This window comes from Oncorhynchus mykiss, chromosome 15 (genome assembly GCF_057628025.1).
Source record: "Oncorhynchus mykiss isolate SJ-2025 chromosome 15, ASM5762802v1, whole genome shotgun sequence".
Classification (NCBI taxonomy): Eukaryota; Metazoa; Chordata; class Actinopteri; order Salmoniformes; family Salmonidae; genus Oncorhynchus; species Oncorhynchus mykiss.
Window position 1 is genome coordinate 47406826 of NC_143036.1, and position 19364 is coordinate 47426189.

A 19364-nucleotide genomic window follows, 5' to 3' on the forward strand; every position below is an offset into this window, starting at 1 on the left:
CTCTCTCTCTCCTCTGACAACACCCACTGGCACACACGCAGGTGATGTACACCATGACTTTTCCAGGGTTGTCATTGCTGACCACAAATGTGCTATAACTGGACAAATAACTCAATAACTAGCAATGAATATCAACAAATGTGCACACGCAGCTAAGCTGGCTTTGATCTCAAAACTAATCTCGCGACTGCATGATTGAAAGACCGCTTGTGCCTGTCAATGCATGCCCACAATAATTAACACATCGCATCCGGAGGACACTTTGATCCAATTCTGATCGGTGTATCCTAATTATTTGATATTGCGATTTTTGCGTGATTTTTTTCACTTGTCCATTCGGACAACTTAAATCTATAATCTGCTTGTTCGCCTTTTTTTAATATAATTTTTTTACTTGCCCTGGGTAAGAGGACAAGCGTTAATATCAACACATACACACAAGTACCTGGGTAGATGGCAGTGCCAGGGATGTGTGCGACCAGACTGCGTACCACAGCCAGTCTACAGCGGAGCCACAGAGCCCGTTCCATCCTCTCTCTGGCCTCTACTACCTGGGGACAGTCACCTGGCTGTGGACTGGGGGCATGGTGCTCAGCCTCCCTCATACCGCCCTGGGGAGGGTATTCACACACACACACACACACACACACACACACACACACACACACACACACACACACACAGCTACCTCTAGGTCTTGGCTGGGTCTGATTGGCAGGGGGAATATGAGGAACCAAATTTCCCAAATGGTTCCTTTTGAGTCATGACATAAACCAAAATAAAATGACTTTCTTTTTGTTAGTCAAAAGACAATTCTGAAAACTCTAGCTATGCAAAAAGCATTTTGTGGTACAGTTAAAAGAGAGGTAATTACAAGGTGATTGTAGGTACCTGTTCACTCTTAGGTCTGGACTGTCTTCTGAGGGAGGAGGAGAGGGGTCTGTGGACAGGGGAGGGGCTTCCCCTCAGAGTGATGGGAGAGTTCTGGAGCAGACTCATAGCAGACACTGCCATGTCAGCACTGCAAATAATAAACAGACAGAATTTTGATAGATGGGTGGATGGATGGAGGAATGTATGGATGAATACAAACACATTTAAACACAGGATACAGTCCTTTACCTCACCTGTAAGCGGTTTTGCCTTGCTGCAGGTAGAGGTTAGACAGTAGCAGGTAGGTGTCTATAGCCAGCTCCAGTTCCTCAGGGTCAGAGTGGAGCTGAGAGGAAAGACAGAGCTGCAGCTGGGGGCTGAGGAGACGACACACCTCTCTTAGCAGTAACGCCTACAGGAGAGGAGAGAGGTTAAGAAAATGCAAGTTATACTTTAGCATTTTAACAGATGCTCTTTTCCACAGTGACTTCAGGCTGAATCAATCAGATATGCCATTCTTAAGAGTAAACATTTAAAAATGACTTTAAAAAAACATGACTAGTGGATGGTTTGGTGGGTGTCACCTAATGTAGAGTGCAAAAGGTTCTAAAACTATGAAAAGGAAAAATCCAAGAAGGCAGAGATGCAAATACAGTGCCTTGCGAAAGTATTCGCCCCCCTTGAACTTTGCGACCTTTTGCCACATTTCAGGCTTCAAACATAAAGATATAAAACTGTCTTTTTTTGAGAAGAATCAACAACAAGTGGGACACAATCATGAAGTGGAACGACATTTATTGGATATTTCAAACTTTTTTAACAAATCAAAAACTGAAAAATTGGGCGTGCAAAATTATTCAGCCCCTTTACTTTCAGTGCAGCAAACTCTCTCCAGAAGTTCAGTGAGGATCTCTGAATGATCCAATGTTGACCTAAATGACTAATGATGATAAATACAATCCACCTGTGTGTAATCAAGTCTCCGTATAAATGCACCTGCACTGTGATAGTCTCAGAGGTCCGTTAAAAGCGCAGAGAGCATCATGAAGAACAAGGAACACACCAGGCAGGTCCGAGATACTGTTGTGAAGAAGTTTAAAGCCGGATTTGGATACAAAAAGATTTCCCAAGCTTTAAACATCCCAAGGAGCACTGTGCAAGCGATAATATTGAAATGGAAGGAGTATCAGACCACTGCAAATCTACCAAGACCTGGCCGTCCCTCTAAACTTTCAGCTCATACAAGGAGAAGACTGATCAGAGATGCAACCAAGAGGCCCATGGTCACTCTGGATGAACTGCAGAGATCTACAGCTGAGGTGGGAGACTCTGTCCATAGGACAACAATCAGTCGTATATTGCACAAATCTGGCCTTTATGGAAGAGTGGCAAGAAGAAAGCCATTTCTTAAAGATATCCATAAAAAGTGTTGTTTAAAGTTTGCCACAAGCCACCTGGGAGACACACCAAACATGTGGAAGAAGGTTCTCTGGTCAGATGAAACCAAAATTGAACTTTTTGGCAACAATGCAAAACGTTATGTTTGGCGTAAAAGCAACACAGCTCATCACCCTGAACACACCATCCCCACTGTCAAACATGGTGGTGGCAGCATCATGGTTTGGGCCTGCTTTTCTTCAGCAGGGACAGGGAAGATGGTTAAAATTGATGGGAAGATGGATGGAGCCAAATACAGGACCATTCTGGAAGAAAACCTGATGGAGTCTGCAAAAGACCTGAGACTAGGACGGAGATTTGTCTTCCAACAAGACAATGATCCAAAACATAAAGCAAAATCTACAATGGAATGGTTCAAAAATAAACATATCCAGGTGTTAGAATGGCCAAGTCAAAGTCCAGACCTGAATCCAATGGAGAATCTGTGGAAAGAACTGAAAACTGCTGTTCACAAATGCTCTCCATCCAACCTCACTGAGCTCGAGCTGTTTTGCAAGGAGGAATGGGAAAAAATTTCAGTCTCTCGATGTGCAAAACTGATAGAGATACCCCAAGCGACTTACAGCTGTAATCGCAGCAAAAGGTGGCGCTACAAAGTATTAACTTAAGGGGGCTGAATAATTTTGCACGCCCAATATTTCAGTTTTTGATTTGTTAAAAAAGTTTGAAATATCCAATAAATGTCGTTCCACTTCATGATTGTGTCCCACTTGTTGATGATTCTTCCCGAAAAAATACAGTTTTATATATTTATGTTTTAAGCCTGAAATGTGGCAAAAGGTCGCAAAGTTCAAGGGGGCCGAATACTTTCGCAAGGCACTGTATATACTTAAATTAATCCATCTTCGGAAGAATACAAAAAAGGTGAAAGTGCTAAACAAATGTCACCTAATGACTTTCTATTTCACCTAATGTACACTCTACAGAGAGACACACACCTTGAATTTGCTGAGGGTGAGCTTGTCTTTCTGGGGGTCAATGTGCAGTCCTTTGGGCTCCCTGGTCTTCCTGGTAGGGGAGCCACTGTGTGATTTGTCACTGTCACTATCCCTCTCTCCTGGGGGAGAGTTAGGGATACCTGGGGTACTGGATGTCCTCCTCACAACACTGCAACGCACCGCCCCATCTGAGATATCTGGAGAATATCAACAAACAATATTATACAGTCCTACTGTGCATCACCCTGCCATAGCTGTTTAGAACTGTTAGTCAAAAATCTTGAATCTCCTTCATGTCCCTGACTAGCAGTGGGATATGAACAAGATAGACACAAACAAACATTAGGGGGGAAATGTCCACAAGTTCATTCTAATTAAAATATACTGATGAAAGAGTTAAGTGGAATGATTTTCTGAACTCTTGATTTATCAGTATTGTATTGTATTGTGTCATTTATTTGTATATACACTGAACAAAAATATAAACTCAACATGTAAAGTGTTGGTAACATGTTTCATGAGCTGAACTAAAAGGTCCCCGAAATCTTCCACCCAAACAAAAAGCTAATTTATCAGGTTTTGTGCACAAATTTGTTTAATCCCTGTTAGTGAGCAGTTCTCCTTTGCTAAAATAATCCATCTACCTGACAGGTGTGGCATATCAAGAAGCTGATTAAACAGCATGATCATTACACAGGTGCACCTTGTGCTGGGGACAATAAAAGGCCACACTAAAATGTGCACAAAACAATGCAACAAATGTCTCAAGTTTTGAGGTAGTGTGCAATTGGCATGCTGACTGCAGGAATGGCCACCAGATCTGTTGCCAGAGAATTTAATGTTAATTTCTCTACCATAAGCCGTCTCCAATGTTGTTTTAGAGAATTTGGCTGTTCGTCCAACCGGCCTCACAACCGCAGACCACGTGTAACCACGCCAGCCCAGGACCTCCTCATCCGGCTTCTTCACCTGCGGGATCATCTGAGACCAGCCACCTGGACAGCTGATGAAACTGTGGGTTTGCAAAACTGAAGAATTTCTGCACAAACTGTCAGAAACTGTCTCAGCTGTGTGCTCGTCGTCCTCACCAGAGTCTTGACCTGACTGCAGTTTGGCTTCATGGCCGACTTAAATGGGCAACTGCTCACTTTTGATGTGCTCTCCACAGATTAATCTCAGTTTCAACTGTATCGGGCAGATAACGTGTATGGCGTTGTGTGGGCGAGCGGTTTGCTGATGTTAACTTTGTGAAAAGAGTGCCCTATGGTGGCGGTGGGGTTATGGTATAAGCAGGCATAAACTACGGACAACGAACACAATTGTATTTTATTGATGGCAATTTGAATGCACAGAGATACCGTGATGAGATCCTGATGCCCATGGTCGTGCCATTCATCTGCCGCCCTCACTTCATGTTTCAGCATGAAATCCAGAGAGTAGGGCCTAATTAAATTATTTAAATTGTCTGATTTCCTTCTACGAACTGTAACTCAGTAAAATCTTAGAAATTGTTGCAATTATATTTCTGTTCACTGTATATAGATAGGTATAGTGTAATTGTTGTTTATTGATGTGTTCATGCAGGGCTAATCTTCAAGAGACTGTGGTCTTAGCATACTTCACTCCCTGCTTAAACGAAGGTTAAAAAAAGAAATCTGGAGGAAAAAACATCTGTTAGAGTACTATATTGTTACCTTGAGGTTCAGGCAGGGAGTGTATGGTGGAGCTGAGGGCCAGTATGAGCTGTACTCTGGCCAAGGTGAGACGCCTGCTCAGTCTGGAGCCATACAGAACACTGGCCTCTGTGCCCAGACGACGGTTCACTAAGTCCTCCAGGGCCTGAACATAGGATACAGATAAACAATTGTGAGAGCATCATTGCAAGATTATGTTATAATGCTGTAATTGCATCAAATTGTTGTTTTATGCAACAGAACAAGGGGTTGTTAGAACGCTCATCTGTGTGTGTTCTACTAAGGATGGGCCTCTGGAAGATTTACCATGTCTTTGGGTGATACCGCATTCCAGAGCATGAGTTAATGTTTCTGTTCTATATGGTACCAGGGAGACATGACTCCAGGGCCAGACCCTGGTCTGTACAATGAAAGATAACTGTTTTTTACAGCAGATACGGCCTGCTGTGAATTATAAGTATCTTTCATACAAATCTTAACCTTGTGACCCATTCTATATATCTGTTGTGTGTCATGTAGACTGAAGGAGGATGGACTTTACTATACAATTCTGTGGCTCAAACCAGATGGTTGAGTTCTCAGTGATCCCCCCCAGGGGTGATATAAAAGTCTGTGGCTCAAACCAGCTGGTTGAGTTCTCAGTGATCACCTCCAGGGGTGATATAAAAGTCTGTGGCTCAAACCAGCTGGTTGAGTTCTCAGTGATCACCTCCAGGGGTGATATAAAATGCTGTGACTCAAACCAGCTGGTTGAGTTCTCAGTAATCACCTCCAGCGGTGATTACCGACCAGCTCCATTACTGCAGTAAACCAGCTGGTTGAGTTCTCAGTGATCACCTCCAGCGGTGATTACCGATCAGCTCCATTACTGCAGTAAACCAGCTGGTTGAGTTCTCAGTGATCGCCTCCAGCGGTGATACCGACCAGCTCCATTACTGCAGTAAACCAGCTGGTTGAGTTCTCAGTGATCACCTCCAGCGGTGATTACCGACCAGCTCCATTACTGCAGTAAACCAGCTGGTTGAGTTCTCAGTGATCGCCTCCAGCGGTGATACCGACCAGCTCCATTACTGCAGTAAACCAGCTGGTTGAGTTCTCAGTGAACCCCTCCAGCGGTGATTACCGACCAGCTCCATTACTGCTGTAAACCAGCTGGTTGAGTTCTCAGTGATCACCTCCAGCGGTGATTACCGATCAGCTCCATTACTGCAGTAAACCAGCTGGTTGAGTTCTCAGTGATCGCCTCCAGCGGTGATACCGACCAGCTCCATTACTGCAGTAAACCAGCTGGTTGAGTTCTCAGTAATTACATAATAAAGTTTGATGGTTTTGAAGAAATCTAAGAGTCTCTCCTTTTGATTACAATAATTCCACCACACAATCAAACATACACTAGTCAGATACACACACACACACACTACCATCAGATACATACACTACAATAAGATACTCACTAAAATCAGATACATACACTACCATCAGGGGTTAAATTTGGCTGGGTCCCGCCGGGGCTGAGGCGCGGCTCATATGATCCAAATGAGAGCCATGCGGAGCAGAGACCTGCTGGTACCTTTGATTTTTCGAATTTTGAATTATCTAATGAAAGATTGTTTTCCACATGTACTTTTCCTCAGCCAACAATATGAGAAAGTAACAGCAACCCCATAGTAGAATAGTTTACCTATTCAATTGGCCAGCTTGTCACATTCTGTGCGAGAAAATAATATCCCGCACAGGGAAAGAAACATGCATGCCCAGTCATTGTACAACATTCTTAATGCAATCGTGGTGAAACACACCTTTTGAAATCCGTTTTGATGGCCACTGTTAAAAGAGGAGGGTCACAGGGCTTTCAATTGTTAAATCTCAAATCCCCAAAATGTGTGAACTGCATCATTTTAGAACCAGAGTTTTTAGCAGCGGCATGGTTTATGTGCTTCAGCGCTGACCATTGGCGAGACTGGGGCTAAATATGCCACGGGTCAGGTGTAACAGGTAGACCTTCATTATATTCACAGTCCACAATCCTTGGCTGAGTGCCAGTGGACTGTTTTTTGCAGATACAAAAATGTGTAATGGGGTGTAATGGTTCACCAAACCCACGGTTCGGTACGTATTGCGGTTTTGGGGCCACCGTTCGATTCAGTTTCAGTACAGCAGGAAAATGAAATGCCAACAGTTACTGTAGTTATTTTTGTTTATTTAAGAAAATGCAAAGTGTTGGTATTCCTGAATCCAATACAATGTAAGTTATATAATGCCTGATGAGAGGATAAAAAAAAACAGGAATACCAACACTATTTTCTTACATTAAAACACATGATTACTCATCAACAACACAAAAATTAAGTGCAATATGCATGTGAAATAAATTTGTAAACATGGCTCAGACATTGTATCGGCCTATCCTGTAATGTTTTCATACAAAGAGAAAAAAATGTGGACTTGTGTGACTCTCATAAAGAGGGCGGTACTTCTCATCTCCCACTCCGGGGTAATGTGATGGGCTGTCACTAAGTAGCTTTCTGTAGCCCTGGAGGTCCATCCATCTGTAGTGAGCGCAACACAGGTTGCATTGGCTAATTCATTGACAACTTCAGATTTAGCTTGCTTATATAGGCCGAGTACTACCTGTTTGCTGTAATGGGTGGGAGAACCAAACTATTTCTGTATGGACATTTGCTTTGTGCACAGAGACATTGTCATGCTGAAACAGGAAAGGGCCTTCCCCAAACTTTTGCCACAAAGTTGGAAGCACAGAATCGTCTAGAATGTCATTGTAGGCAGCAGCGTTAAGATTTCCCTGCAACTAAGGGGTCTAGCCCGAACCATGAAAAACAGCACCATTATTCCTCCTCCACCAAACTTTACAGTTGGCATTATGCATTTGCTAAGGTAGCGCTCTCCTGTTATCCGCCAAACCGAGATTAGTCCGTCGGACGATTCATCACTCCAAAGAATGCATTTCCACTGCTCCAGAGTCCAATGGCAATGAGCTTTACACCACTGTAGCTGACACTAGGCATTGTGCATGGTGACCTTAGGCTTGTGTGCGGCTGCTCAGCCATGGAAACCCATTTTATGAAGCTCCCAATGAACAGTTATTGTGCTGACGTTGCTTCCAGAGGCAGTTTGGAATCGGTAGTGAGTGTTGCAACCGAGTACAGACAATTTTTACCCGATATGCACTTCAGCACTCGGTGGTCCTATTATGAGAGCTTTTGTGGCTTAACACTTCGCGGCTGAGTCGTTGTTGCTCCTACACGTTTCCACTTCACAATAACAGCACTTACAGATGACCGGGGCAGCTCTAGCAGGGCAGAAATTTTACAAACTGACCTGTTGGAAAGGTGGCATCCTATGAAGGTGCCACGTTGAAAGTCAGAGCTCTTCAGATAGTCCATTCTACTGCCAATGTTTGTCTATGGCGATTACATTGCTGTGTACTTGATTGTATACACCTGTCAGCAATGGGTGTGGCTGAAATGGCCAAATCCACTAATTTGAAGGGGTGTACACATACTTTTGTACATATAGCGTATTTTATAGATACAAATAACTACATTTCAGTGGTGTAAAGTACTTAAGTAAAAAATACTTTAAAGTACTACTTAAGTATTTTTTGGGGGGGGGGGGGGGGGGTGTGTATCTGTACTATACTTTACTATTTATATTTTTGGCAAAAATAAAATAATGTACTTTTTACCCCATACATTTTCCCTGACACCCAAAAGTACATTTCAAAATTGTCCAATTCACACACTGGTCATCCCTACTGCATCTGATCTGGCAGACTCACTAAACACAAATGCTTGGTTTGTATATTATGTCTGATTTAAATATATATATATATATATATATATTTGTGCTGTCTGGTTTGCTTAATATAAAGAATTTGAAATTATTTATACTTTTACTTTTGATACTTTAGTACATTTTAGCAATTCTATTTACTTTTGATACTTAAGTATTTTTTTTAATACTTTTACTCTGGTAGTATTTTACTGGGTGACTAACTTTTACTTAAGTAATTTTCTAATTTTCTAAGTAAAGGTATCTTTACTTTTACTCAAGTATGACAATTTAGTTATTTTTCCACCACTGCTACATTTTATATGAGACAACAATGGCGAATTGGCGAAAAGGAGATAAGAGGAAAAGATCGATCTTATTGGGGGACTGATCGGGGCACCACCAGTAAAGAGCTTGCTCAGGAATAGCAGCAGGCAAGTGTGAATGCACGCACAGTGAGGTGAAGAATTTTGGAGGATGGCCTGGTGTCAAGAAGGGCAGCAAAGAAGACACTTCTCTAGCGGAAAAAAATCAGGGACAGATAGATATTCTGCAAAAGGTACAGGGATTGGACTGCTGAGGACTGGGGTGAAGTCATTTTCTCTGATGAATCCCCTTTCCGATTATTTGGGGCATCCGGAAAAAAGCTTGTCCGGAGAAGACAAAGTGAGCGCTACCATCAGTCCAGTGTCATGCCAACAGTAAAGCATCCTGAGACCATTCATGTGTGGGGTTGCTTCTCAGCCAAGGGAGTGGGCTCACTCACAATTTTGCCGAAGAACACAGCCATGAATAAAGAATGGTACCCACACCACATCATGCCTTAGCCGGCTCGTCGGGCTCCCACGCCTCACCCGGCTCGTCGGGCTCCCACCCCACGTCACGCCTCAGCCGGCCGGTCGGGCTCCCACACCTCAGCCGGCCCGTCGGGCTCGCCCACATGGGACGCCGGGATGCGCCCCTGGGGGGGGTACTGTCACGCCTGCTCCCGCTCCCCCTCCCTGGTGCTTGGGGGCACCAGGCGGCTCATCATTACGCACACCGCATCAGCGCTTCATTGGACTCATCTGTACTCCTTCAAACTTGGATTGCCTTCCCTATATCTGCCTGTTCCTCTGTTTCATCCCCTTGTCAGCATTGATGTCGTTATTTTTTCCCCTGTCCAGACACTGTCCTTGTTTTGTTTTATGTCTATTGTTTATTAAATGTTCACTCCCTCTACTTGCTTCCCAGCATCTGTCCTTACAGTTATGTTAGCCACGTAATATTTGATCATCCTTGGCTTTCAAGAGAGCTGATAAGACTAGCAAGCTAACGTAGCTAGCACCGAAAAAGCTAGCTCAGTTAGCCCGATGCCAGCTCATCTATAAATGTTTCCTACCAACTATATGGTTAGATTACATGTTACAAAGTGCTCTGAGCACACTTTACTACGGATATCATTGGTAGCTTGAAAATATTTTCTGTTGATTCTAGCTAGCCACAAACACTACGCTCACTACGCTCACCTCTATTTCTTTTCCCTCATGTTTTCGCACAGTTGGGATGCTATAAAAACAAATTCCTGTCTTTAAAATACTTGTATTACTACACCTGTGTATGTCACATGATATCATGTTGTTGCTAGTATGGGTGTTAAGAGAATGTGTTTCTTGTTAAAAGGCTAAATAGCACTAAAGGGAGTAAGCAAAGGCACTATGTATAATCCTGGGATTAAGTGTACTTTTTTGTAAAGTATGTAAAAGTATGTCTGTTCAAAATAAATGTTATCTTCAAATATAAAAAATAAAGTTTAAACTCGACACCAACGATAGTGTCCTCACTCTCGACCCGAATCACCCGCGCAAACTCCCATACCCCCACAAACCCCAAGTCCCTGGATTGGCCCAAAATGAAAAAAGTCTTATGATTGGCTAATCTAGCCAGGTCACCAAGCTCACATGCACAGTTCACATGCACAGGAGAGAAAAATAATTAATTAACATTACAGAATTCAACCAACATGCCCTGTAGTATCTCTTTGAAATTCACACATAAAATAAAAACCCAATTAAACCATAGTGCTTCTAATACATGTGTGAACCCATAACAGTCTAAACCCTGTCTAACTGGGGGACTCCTACTAAGCAATATGGAATTGTTTTAAGAAGGTCATACCAAGGATCATTTAGTTACTTGATTTAGAATTTTAAGACTCCTTGAAGTATAAAAAAATATATACAAAATGTATTTGATTAAAAAAAAGAAGTGCCTTTGTCACGACTCCGACCGAACCCGCCGGCCTACTAGCTGCCACTGATTCTTTCCTCCCCCTCCTTATGTGTTTATTGAGTACACCTGTTTTGAGTTGGGTATAATTAGTGAGGCTTTATTAGTCAGCCGGCCCGCCTGGTTCTTTGTGCGGGATTGATTATTGTGACCTTCTGTTTTGTATGTAGAGGAACGTGTTTGTTCCTGGTCGTATATTTTGGTTGTGAGCACCCTGTGTTGCGTTTTTGGGCATTAAAGAGCACAGCATCGCACTCTCTGTTTCCTGCGTCTGACTCCACACCCACGACACCCGGAGCGTTACAGACTTACTGCTAAAGCCCATACAAACACATTGAATAACATATTCACACACAGAAGTTATCAGATTTGCTGTACCGCCTTCAGACGAGTCCCAAGACGCTTGTGGGGGTCGACAAGCCAAACGGAAAACACCATCGTGAGAGACTCATCGTCCAATAAGGGTCATTGTTTGTAGGCCAAACCATTCGGAAGCTACAGACAAATATGTGAGAAGACAGATTTTCGGGATGCCTCATGGTCTGACAAACACCGCTCTAACTCTGTCACCTTTCAGCCCAGATGCGGATGTGCGACATTGGCGGATATCTCTAGCTTAAACTGACATATTTTTATGGGGATTTGTTAAATTATGCTAATTCGATTTCCACAGGGGGCACGGACATCGACTCTAGGGGTTTTTAACAGGATATTACTACACTACACACTACCATCAGATATACTCACTACCATTAGATACACTACGGTCACACACAGTACAGGACACAGATACAGTCACAGACGCTGTTACAGCCATGCAATGAAAACTGTTTCAAACATAATTTTGAAAAAGTGTTATTACAACCTTAAATACCTGTATGTTTGCAGAGTCCATGAGAGACTTGTTGGTGAAGAACTTTCTGATTGTCTGTAGATCAATAAAATCAATCATATACAAACTCTGTTCAAAGAATATGCTGTATTAACTGTGTGAGAATGTGTGTGTGTCAGTAGTACCGCATGTTTCTCTATGCCGCTGTAACATCCGTGGGGCAGTGGGATCTCCTCTCCCTGAGTCATCTGGGATGTCTCCTTCATGGCCTGACAGTACTGCCCCAGCTCTGTCAGCACCTTCACCTGCACACAGTAGAAATACACATATCCTAATGGGCCCACACACACACACACTGTAAGTGGAATCACATGTAACTGAGATATTCATACCAACCTTCAGTATCCTTCCTTTAATGGTGAGGTGTGGGTCTCGGCACACAGTCCCCACAAAATGCAGGTAGAGAGCAAGCATAGGCAGGGCCTGTAACAGCAGAACACAGAGGCATTGAAACCAATAGCTAACTTTCTTGAGACGCCTACTAAACTCCCTGGTCAGATGCTTGGTCAATTCAAAATGAAAAAGAAGAATACATTGCCAGTCATGCTTCATTGGACTTTGACCAAAAAGTAGTGCACTAAATAGGAAATATGGCACCATTTCAGATGCAGTCTGTGTATTGTTGGGGAATAATCAGAATTGGTGGGTAACATAGATAAGATGTTTTATTTTCATGATATGCTTATGAGTTATTTCTCATAAGAATGTATTTTGTTGTACTATAGTGGTGGCCATTGGCAGTTATCTGTTCTATGTCAAGACTAAGTTGCATGGCCCGCAGAGAGGGGAGAGGTCAAGGTGTCATCATGTGTAAACATATCTTTTGCTCCACTGTGTCTGTGTGCCAGTCACTCCCTACTTTTCCCATCGGGGAGAGGAGGATGGCAGTGTCTGGAATCATTCTATGCTCCCCGTGAGCTTGTCCAGGATTGGTTGTATTTAGAATTGGTTGTATCTAAATGACAATTTGATATATGCCTGTTGATATCGGAGGATTGGTTTATGGTTCTGGGTTTGAGTAAGGAGACAAAGCTGAACGATTTATTATGTCTATGCTGTCTGACTATGTGTGTTTTTTGCTATTAAAGGATCTCAGCTGCAATGTGTAAGGGGGCTCTCAGAGAATTCATTGATAGACACTGAATTGATCTGAGAGTCACAGGGTTGTGATAGAGCTCATATAATTAAAGATGGACTTTGATAACTAACTCTGACTTGTGTTGTGGTTTGCGCTCATGATTTGGTAAATAGAGGAAATTTCCACGACAGTATGTACTGTGAGATGGTGTCCTGAGGTGTAGAGCCAGTGGCAGAGGAAGGCCAGGCTGGACACAGTGGTTCCCAGGTGTCCTCGGTCAGGTTCAGAGAACAGGTCCAGACCAGGAACCAGCTCCTCTCCTACAGTATAGGATGAGTACTGCAGGTCACTCTGAGGGTGGGGCAGGGAGGCCCGCAGGAGACACTGGTGGATGAGACACACACAGGACATGATTAACTACACAGGTGGTCACCCTGGTCCAGGAGACACCCAGGGTGAGCAGGCGTTTGTTCCAAGAACTAATCTAATTAAACTAATCATGGTATTAAGTTTATTAGATTAACAAGATGTGCTAGTACAAACACAACATGTCAAACACACACCTTGAAAAGCTGGGCAGATAGGAGGCAGCATTTTGTGCGCTGACTGATATTAGAGGTCAAGGCATACCTGTTGGCCAAAACACAATGAGGTCAGTGGCATCACTACAATACATTTGTGAAAGTGACTGTATTGATCAACGGATTATTTATTGCTTCAGTGAACATACAGTGCATTCGGAAAGTATTCAGACTTGACTTTTTCAACATTTTGTTAAGTTACAGCCTCATTCTAAAATGGATTAAATTGCTTTTCTCCCCTCATCAATCTACACACAATACCACATTATGCCAAAGATAAAACAGTTAAACAAGTATTCAGAACCTTTACTCAGTGCTTTGCTGAAGCACATTTGGCAGCGATTACAGCCTCGAGTCTTCTTGGGTATGACGCTAGAAGATTGGTACTAGAGGTCGACCGATTATGATTTTTCAATGCAGATAACAATTATTGGAGGACCAAATAAAGCCGATACCGATTAATCTGCCGATTTATATGTTTATTTATTTACTTATTTATTTGTAATAATGACAATTACAACAATACTGAATGAACACTTTTATTTTAACTAATATAATACATCAATAAAGTCAATTTAGCCTCAAATAAATAATGAAACATGTTCAATTTGGTTTAAATAATGCAAAAACAAAGTGTTGGAGAAGAAAGTAAAAGTGCAATATGTGCCATGTAAAAAAGCTAACGTTTAAGTTCCTTGCTCAGAACATGAGAACATATGAAAGCTAGTGGTTCCTTTTAACATGAGTCTTCAATATTCCGAGGTAAGAAGTTTTAGGTTGAGGTTATTATAGGAATATTTCTCTCTATACCATTTGTATTTCACATACCTTTGACTATTGGATGTTCTCATAGGCACTATAGTATTGCCAGTGTAACAGTATAGCTTCTGTCCCTCTCCTCGCCCCAAACCAGGGACACATCGACAACTGCCACCCTCGAAGCATCGTTACCCATCGCTCCACAAAAGCCGCGGCCCTAGCAGAGCAAGGGGAACAACTACTTCAAGGTCTCAGAGCGAGTGACATCACCGATTGAAACACTATTAGCGCGCGCCCCGCTAACTAGCTAAACATTTCACATCGGTTCCACCAGCCTAATCTCGGGAGTTGATAGGCTTGAAGTCATAAGCAGCTCAATGCTTGAAGCACAGCGAAGAGCTGCTGGCAAATGCAGGAAAGTGCTGTTTGAATGAATGCTTACGAGCATGCTGCTGCCTACCCCCACTTAGTCACACTGCTCTATCAAATCATAGAATTAATTATAACATAATAACACACATAAATACAAGCCATAGGTCATTAATATGGTCAAATCTGTAAACTATCATTTCGAATAAAAAACAATTATTCTTTCAGTGAAATACGGAACAGCTACGTTTTTTATCTAATGGGTGGCATCCCTAAGTCTAAATATTGCTGTTACATTGCACAACCTTCAATGTTATGTCATAATTATGTACAATTCTGACAAATTAATTACGGTCTTTGTTATGGTCTTCACACAGTTCGCAACGAGCCAGGCGGCCCAAACTGCTGCACATACCCTGACTCTGCTTGCACAGAATGCAAGAGAAGTGACACAATTTCCCTAGTTAAAAGAAATTCATGTTAGCAGGCAATATTAACTAAATATTCAGGTTTAAATATATATACTTGTGTATTGATTTTAAGAAAGGCATTGATGTTGATGGTTAGGTACACATTGGTGCAACGACAGTGCTTTTTTCGCGAATGCGCTTGTTAAATCACCCGTTTGGCGAAGCAGGCTATGATTCAATGATAAATTAACAGGTACCACATCGATTATCTGCAAAGCAGGACAAGCTAGATAAACTAGTAATATCATCAACCATGTGTAGGTAACTAGTGATTATGTTAAGATTGATTGTTTTTTATAAGATAAGTTTAATGCTAGCTAGCAACTTACCTTGGCTTCTTGCTGCACTTGCGTAACAGGTAGTCAGCCTGCCACACAGTCTCCTCGTGGAGTGCAATGTAATCGGCCACAATCGGTATCCAAAATGTGGAAAAAGTCAAGGGGTCTGAATACTTTCCGAATGCACTGTATAGTGTATGCTTGTGTTAGCTACCAGAGAATCTATTTATGCTGCAGTAGTTTATGTGTCGGGGGGCTAGGGTCAGTCTGTTATATCTGGAGTATTTCTCCTGTCTTATCCGGTGTCCTGTGTGAATTTAAGTATGCTCTCTCTAATTCTTTCTTTCACTCGGAGGACCTGAGCCCTAGGACCATGCCTCAGGATGGCATGATGGCATGATGACTCCTTGCTGTCCCCAGTCCACCTGGCCGTGCTGCTGCTCCTGTTTCAACTGTTCTGCCTGCGGCTATGGAACCCTGACCTGTTCACCGGACGTGCTACCTGTCCCAGACCTGCAGTTTTCAACTCTCTAGAGACAGCAGGAGCGGTAGAGGTGCTGACGTTGCACTCTCGACAACTACTGTGATTATTATTATTTGACCCGGCTGTTCATCTATGAACGTTTGAACATCTTGGCCATTATAATCTACGTCCGGCACAGCCAGAAGAGGACTGGCCACCCCTCATAGCCTGGCTCCTCTCTAGGTTTCTTCCTAGGTTCTGGCCTTTCGAGTGCTTCTTCACCTGGATTTCTTGCTGTTTGGGGTTTTAGGCTGAGTTTCTATACAGCACTTTGTGACATCAGCTGTAAGAAGGGCTTTATAAATACATTTGATTTGATTGATTTGAGCTACTAAAGTTGGTACAAACTTTACTCAGACTCACTGTGCGATCTTAGCGGTCAGTAAAGCTCCCTGCAGACAGCCCCAGACTCCAGCCTGCTTCAGGGTGGGTTGGTGTTGGAGGGAACTTGTACCCCATGACACCCCGTCCCATGAGTCTAGCACCCCAGAGCTCTGCAGGGCACAGTCCACTGCCTTGCTCCAGTAGGAATGAGCTGCCCTTGGTTTACAAGCAGAATCACACAGAATCAGAAAAAACGTTGGTATTCAACAATTTTGTGTATAATCATGTAGACATACAAATTAAACACAATACAAATAGTACTGTACATTATGAGTACAGTCATATCTTACCTTCTGTTTCCATTATAATAGTGCAGGTTTCCCAGGTCATGTAGCGCCTGTACCCTGAGAGAGTCATGGTTGTTGGCCTGAAGGTACTCTAGATTGAAGTAGAAAAAAAAGTCCAGTGTCCCTCATCTTTCATTAAAAAAGACACCCAGAAACAAATATTCAGTACAATCAGAAGGATCAATCACAACCATTTCTTTGCAGATACAAGTGGAATATCAGTTACTGGTATTGTGAGGCTAACAGGTAGACTAGTGAACAGCAAAGGATTGGTGAAGAGTAACAGTGTAACAGTCTGATTGTGACTATAGCTTTAAAAAAACAATGTTAGTGGCGTAGCAGTCTAAGGCACTGCATCGCAGTGCTGAGGCGCCACTACAGCCTGGGTTCCATCCCGGCCGTGACCAGAAGCCTCATAGTGCGCCGCACAATAGGGTCATCCGGGTTAGGGGAGGGGGGGGGGGTTGGCCGGGGGGTTTCCTTTGCTCATCGCACTCTAGCAACTCGTGGCGGGTCGGGCGCCTGCAAGCTGACTTCGGTCGGAAATTGAACAGTGTTTTCTCCGACACATTTGTACGGCTGACTTTTGGATTAAGTGAGCAGTGTGTTAAGAAGCAGCGTGGAGTGGAGGGTCATGTTTCGGAGGACGCATGTCTCGACCTTCGAGCCCGTTGGGGAGTTGCAGCGATGAGACAAGTTCGTAAACTACCAATTGGATATCATGAAAATGTGTGTAAAAAAAAGTGTTGGCCTCCCGGGTGGCGCAGTGGTTAAGGGCGCTGTACTGCAGCGCCAGCTGCGCCACCAGAGACTCTGGGTTTGCGCCCAGGCTCTGTCGTAACCGGCCGCGACCGGGAGGTCCTAGCGTCGTCCGGGTTAGGGAGGGCTTGGCCGGTAGGGATATCCTTGTCTCATCGCGCACCAGCGACTCCTGTGGCGGGCCGGGCGCAGTGCAGTGCGCGCTAACCAAGGTTGCCAGAAGCACGGTGTTTCCTTCGACACATTGGTGAAGCTGGCATCCGGGTTGGATGCGGGCTGTGTTAAGAAACAGTGCGGCTTGGTTGGGTTGTGTATCGGAGGACGCATGACTTTCAACCTTCATCTCTCCCGAGCCCGTACGGGAGTTGTAGCGATGAGACAAGAGAGTACCTACTAACAATTGGATATCACGAAAAAGGGGTAAAAAAGTTTACAAATAAAATTTCAATTAAAAATAAAAGTGTTATATGGGTCATGTCTCTTACGTATGGAGTTGCTATAGGAGTTGATGACGGTGTGTATCTGGTTGGGGGGCAGAGGGCAGCCGTAGATAGAACTCAGGGTCCTGTAGTCCTCAGTGGCCAGGTCTGGAGGGCCGATGGCCGGGGCAGTGCACACTGTCACGTTAAAGTCCACCCTGCCATGACCCTGAGCCTTGCTACTGTTCTCCTTACAGAATGGAACCTCAAACACTGGCAAAGAGACACAGATGTCAGTTTCATAGACAGTTTCAAGCATGCAATGAAATCAGTTAAGACAAAGAATACATTTCCACAAAAATAGTGTAGCATTCACAACTGTATATTGTCTTCATTAGGCTTCGCTAAGATGAGAACATTTTATATAATTTATGCTAATGTAAATAGACTGAGTGTACAAAACATTCCGAACACCTTCCTAATACTGAGTTGCATGCCCTTTAGCCCTCAGAACAGCCTCAATTCGTTGGGGCATGGACTCTACAAAGAATCAAAAGCGTTCCACAGGGATGCTGGCCCATGTTGAGTCCAATGCTTCAAGTTGGCTGGATGTCCATTGGGTGGTGGACCATTTCTGATAAACACAGGAATCTGTTGAGCAACATTGCAGTTCTTGACACAAACCGGTGCGCCTGGCACCTACTACCATACTCCGTTCAAAGGCTCTTAAATCTTTTGTCTTGCCCATTCACCCTCTGAATGGCACACATACAGTGCATTCGGGAAGAATTCTGTTTTGTTACAGCCTTATTCTAAAATGGATTAAATCGTTTTTTTACCCTCATCAATCTACACACAGTACCCCATAATGACAAAGCAAAAACAGGTTTTTAGATTTTTTTGCAAATGTATTAAAAATAAAACACTGAAATATCACATTTACATAAGTATTCAGACCCTTTACTCAGTACTTTGTTGAAGCACCTTAGGCAGCAATTACAGCATCGAGTCTTCTTGGTTTTGACGCTACAAAGCTTGGCACACCTGTATTTGGGGAGTTTCTCACATTCTTCTCTGCAGATCCTCTCAAGCTCTGTCAGGTTGGATGGGGAGCGTTGCTGCACAGCTATTTTCAGGTCTCTCCAGAGATGTTCGATCAGGTTCAAGTCCGAGCTCTGGCTGGGCCACTCAAGGACATTCCCAAAGCCACTCCTGCATTGTCTTGGCTGTGTGCTTAGGGTCATTGTCCTGTTGGAAGGTGAACCTTCACCCCAGTCAGAGGTCCTGAGTGCTCTGGAGTAGATTTTCATCAAGAATCTCTCTGTACTTTGCTCCATTCATCTTTTCCTCGATCCTGACTGGTCTCCCAGTCCCTGCCGCTGAAAACATCCCCACAGCTTGATGCTGCCACCACCATGCTTCACCGTAGGGATGGTGCCAGGCTTCCTCAAGACGTGATGCTTGGCATTAAGGCCAACCAATCTTGGTTTCATCAGACCAGAGAATCTGTTTTCTCATGGTCTGAGAGTCTTTAGATGCCTT

The 19364-nt window shown here is 43.4% G+C and overlaps 1 protein-coding gene across 1 annotated transcript in view; it reads right to left on the bottom strand.

The window, feature by feature from the left end:
• The window catches only part of cfap54 (cilia and flagella associated protein 54), a 113833-nt gene that overhangs the window by 18996 nt on the left and 75473 nt on the right, over nt 1–19364 (bottom strand). The window contains exons 40-52 of the mRNA XM_036944412.2: nt 17889–18095; nt 16648–16735; nt 16337–16513; nt 13557–13623; nt 13192–13377; nt 12252–12338; nt 12041–12160; nt 11898–11951; nt 4964–5108; nt 3270–3466; nt 1128–1285; nt 892–1021; nt 446–611 (exon numbers count right to left, since the gene is read on the bottom strand). Of these exons, the coding sequence (XP_036800307.2) occupies nt 446–611; nt 892–1021; nt 1128–1285; nt 3270–3466; nt 4964–5108; nt 11898–11951; nt 12041–12160; nt 12252–12338; nt 13192–13377; nt 13557–13623; nt 16337–16513; nt 16648–16735; nt 17889–18095 (1782 nt within the window). The remainder of the gene's footprint in view (nt 1–445; nt 612–891; nt 1022–1127; nt 1286–3269; nt 3467–4963; nt 5109–11897; nt 11952–12040; nt 12161–12251; nt 12339–13191; nt 13378–13556; nt 13624–16336; nt 16514–16647; nt 16736–17888; nt 18096–19364) is intronic.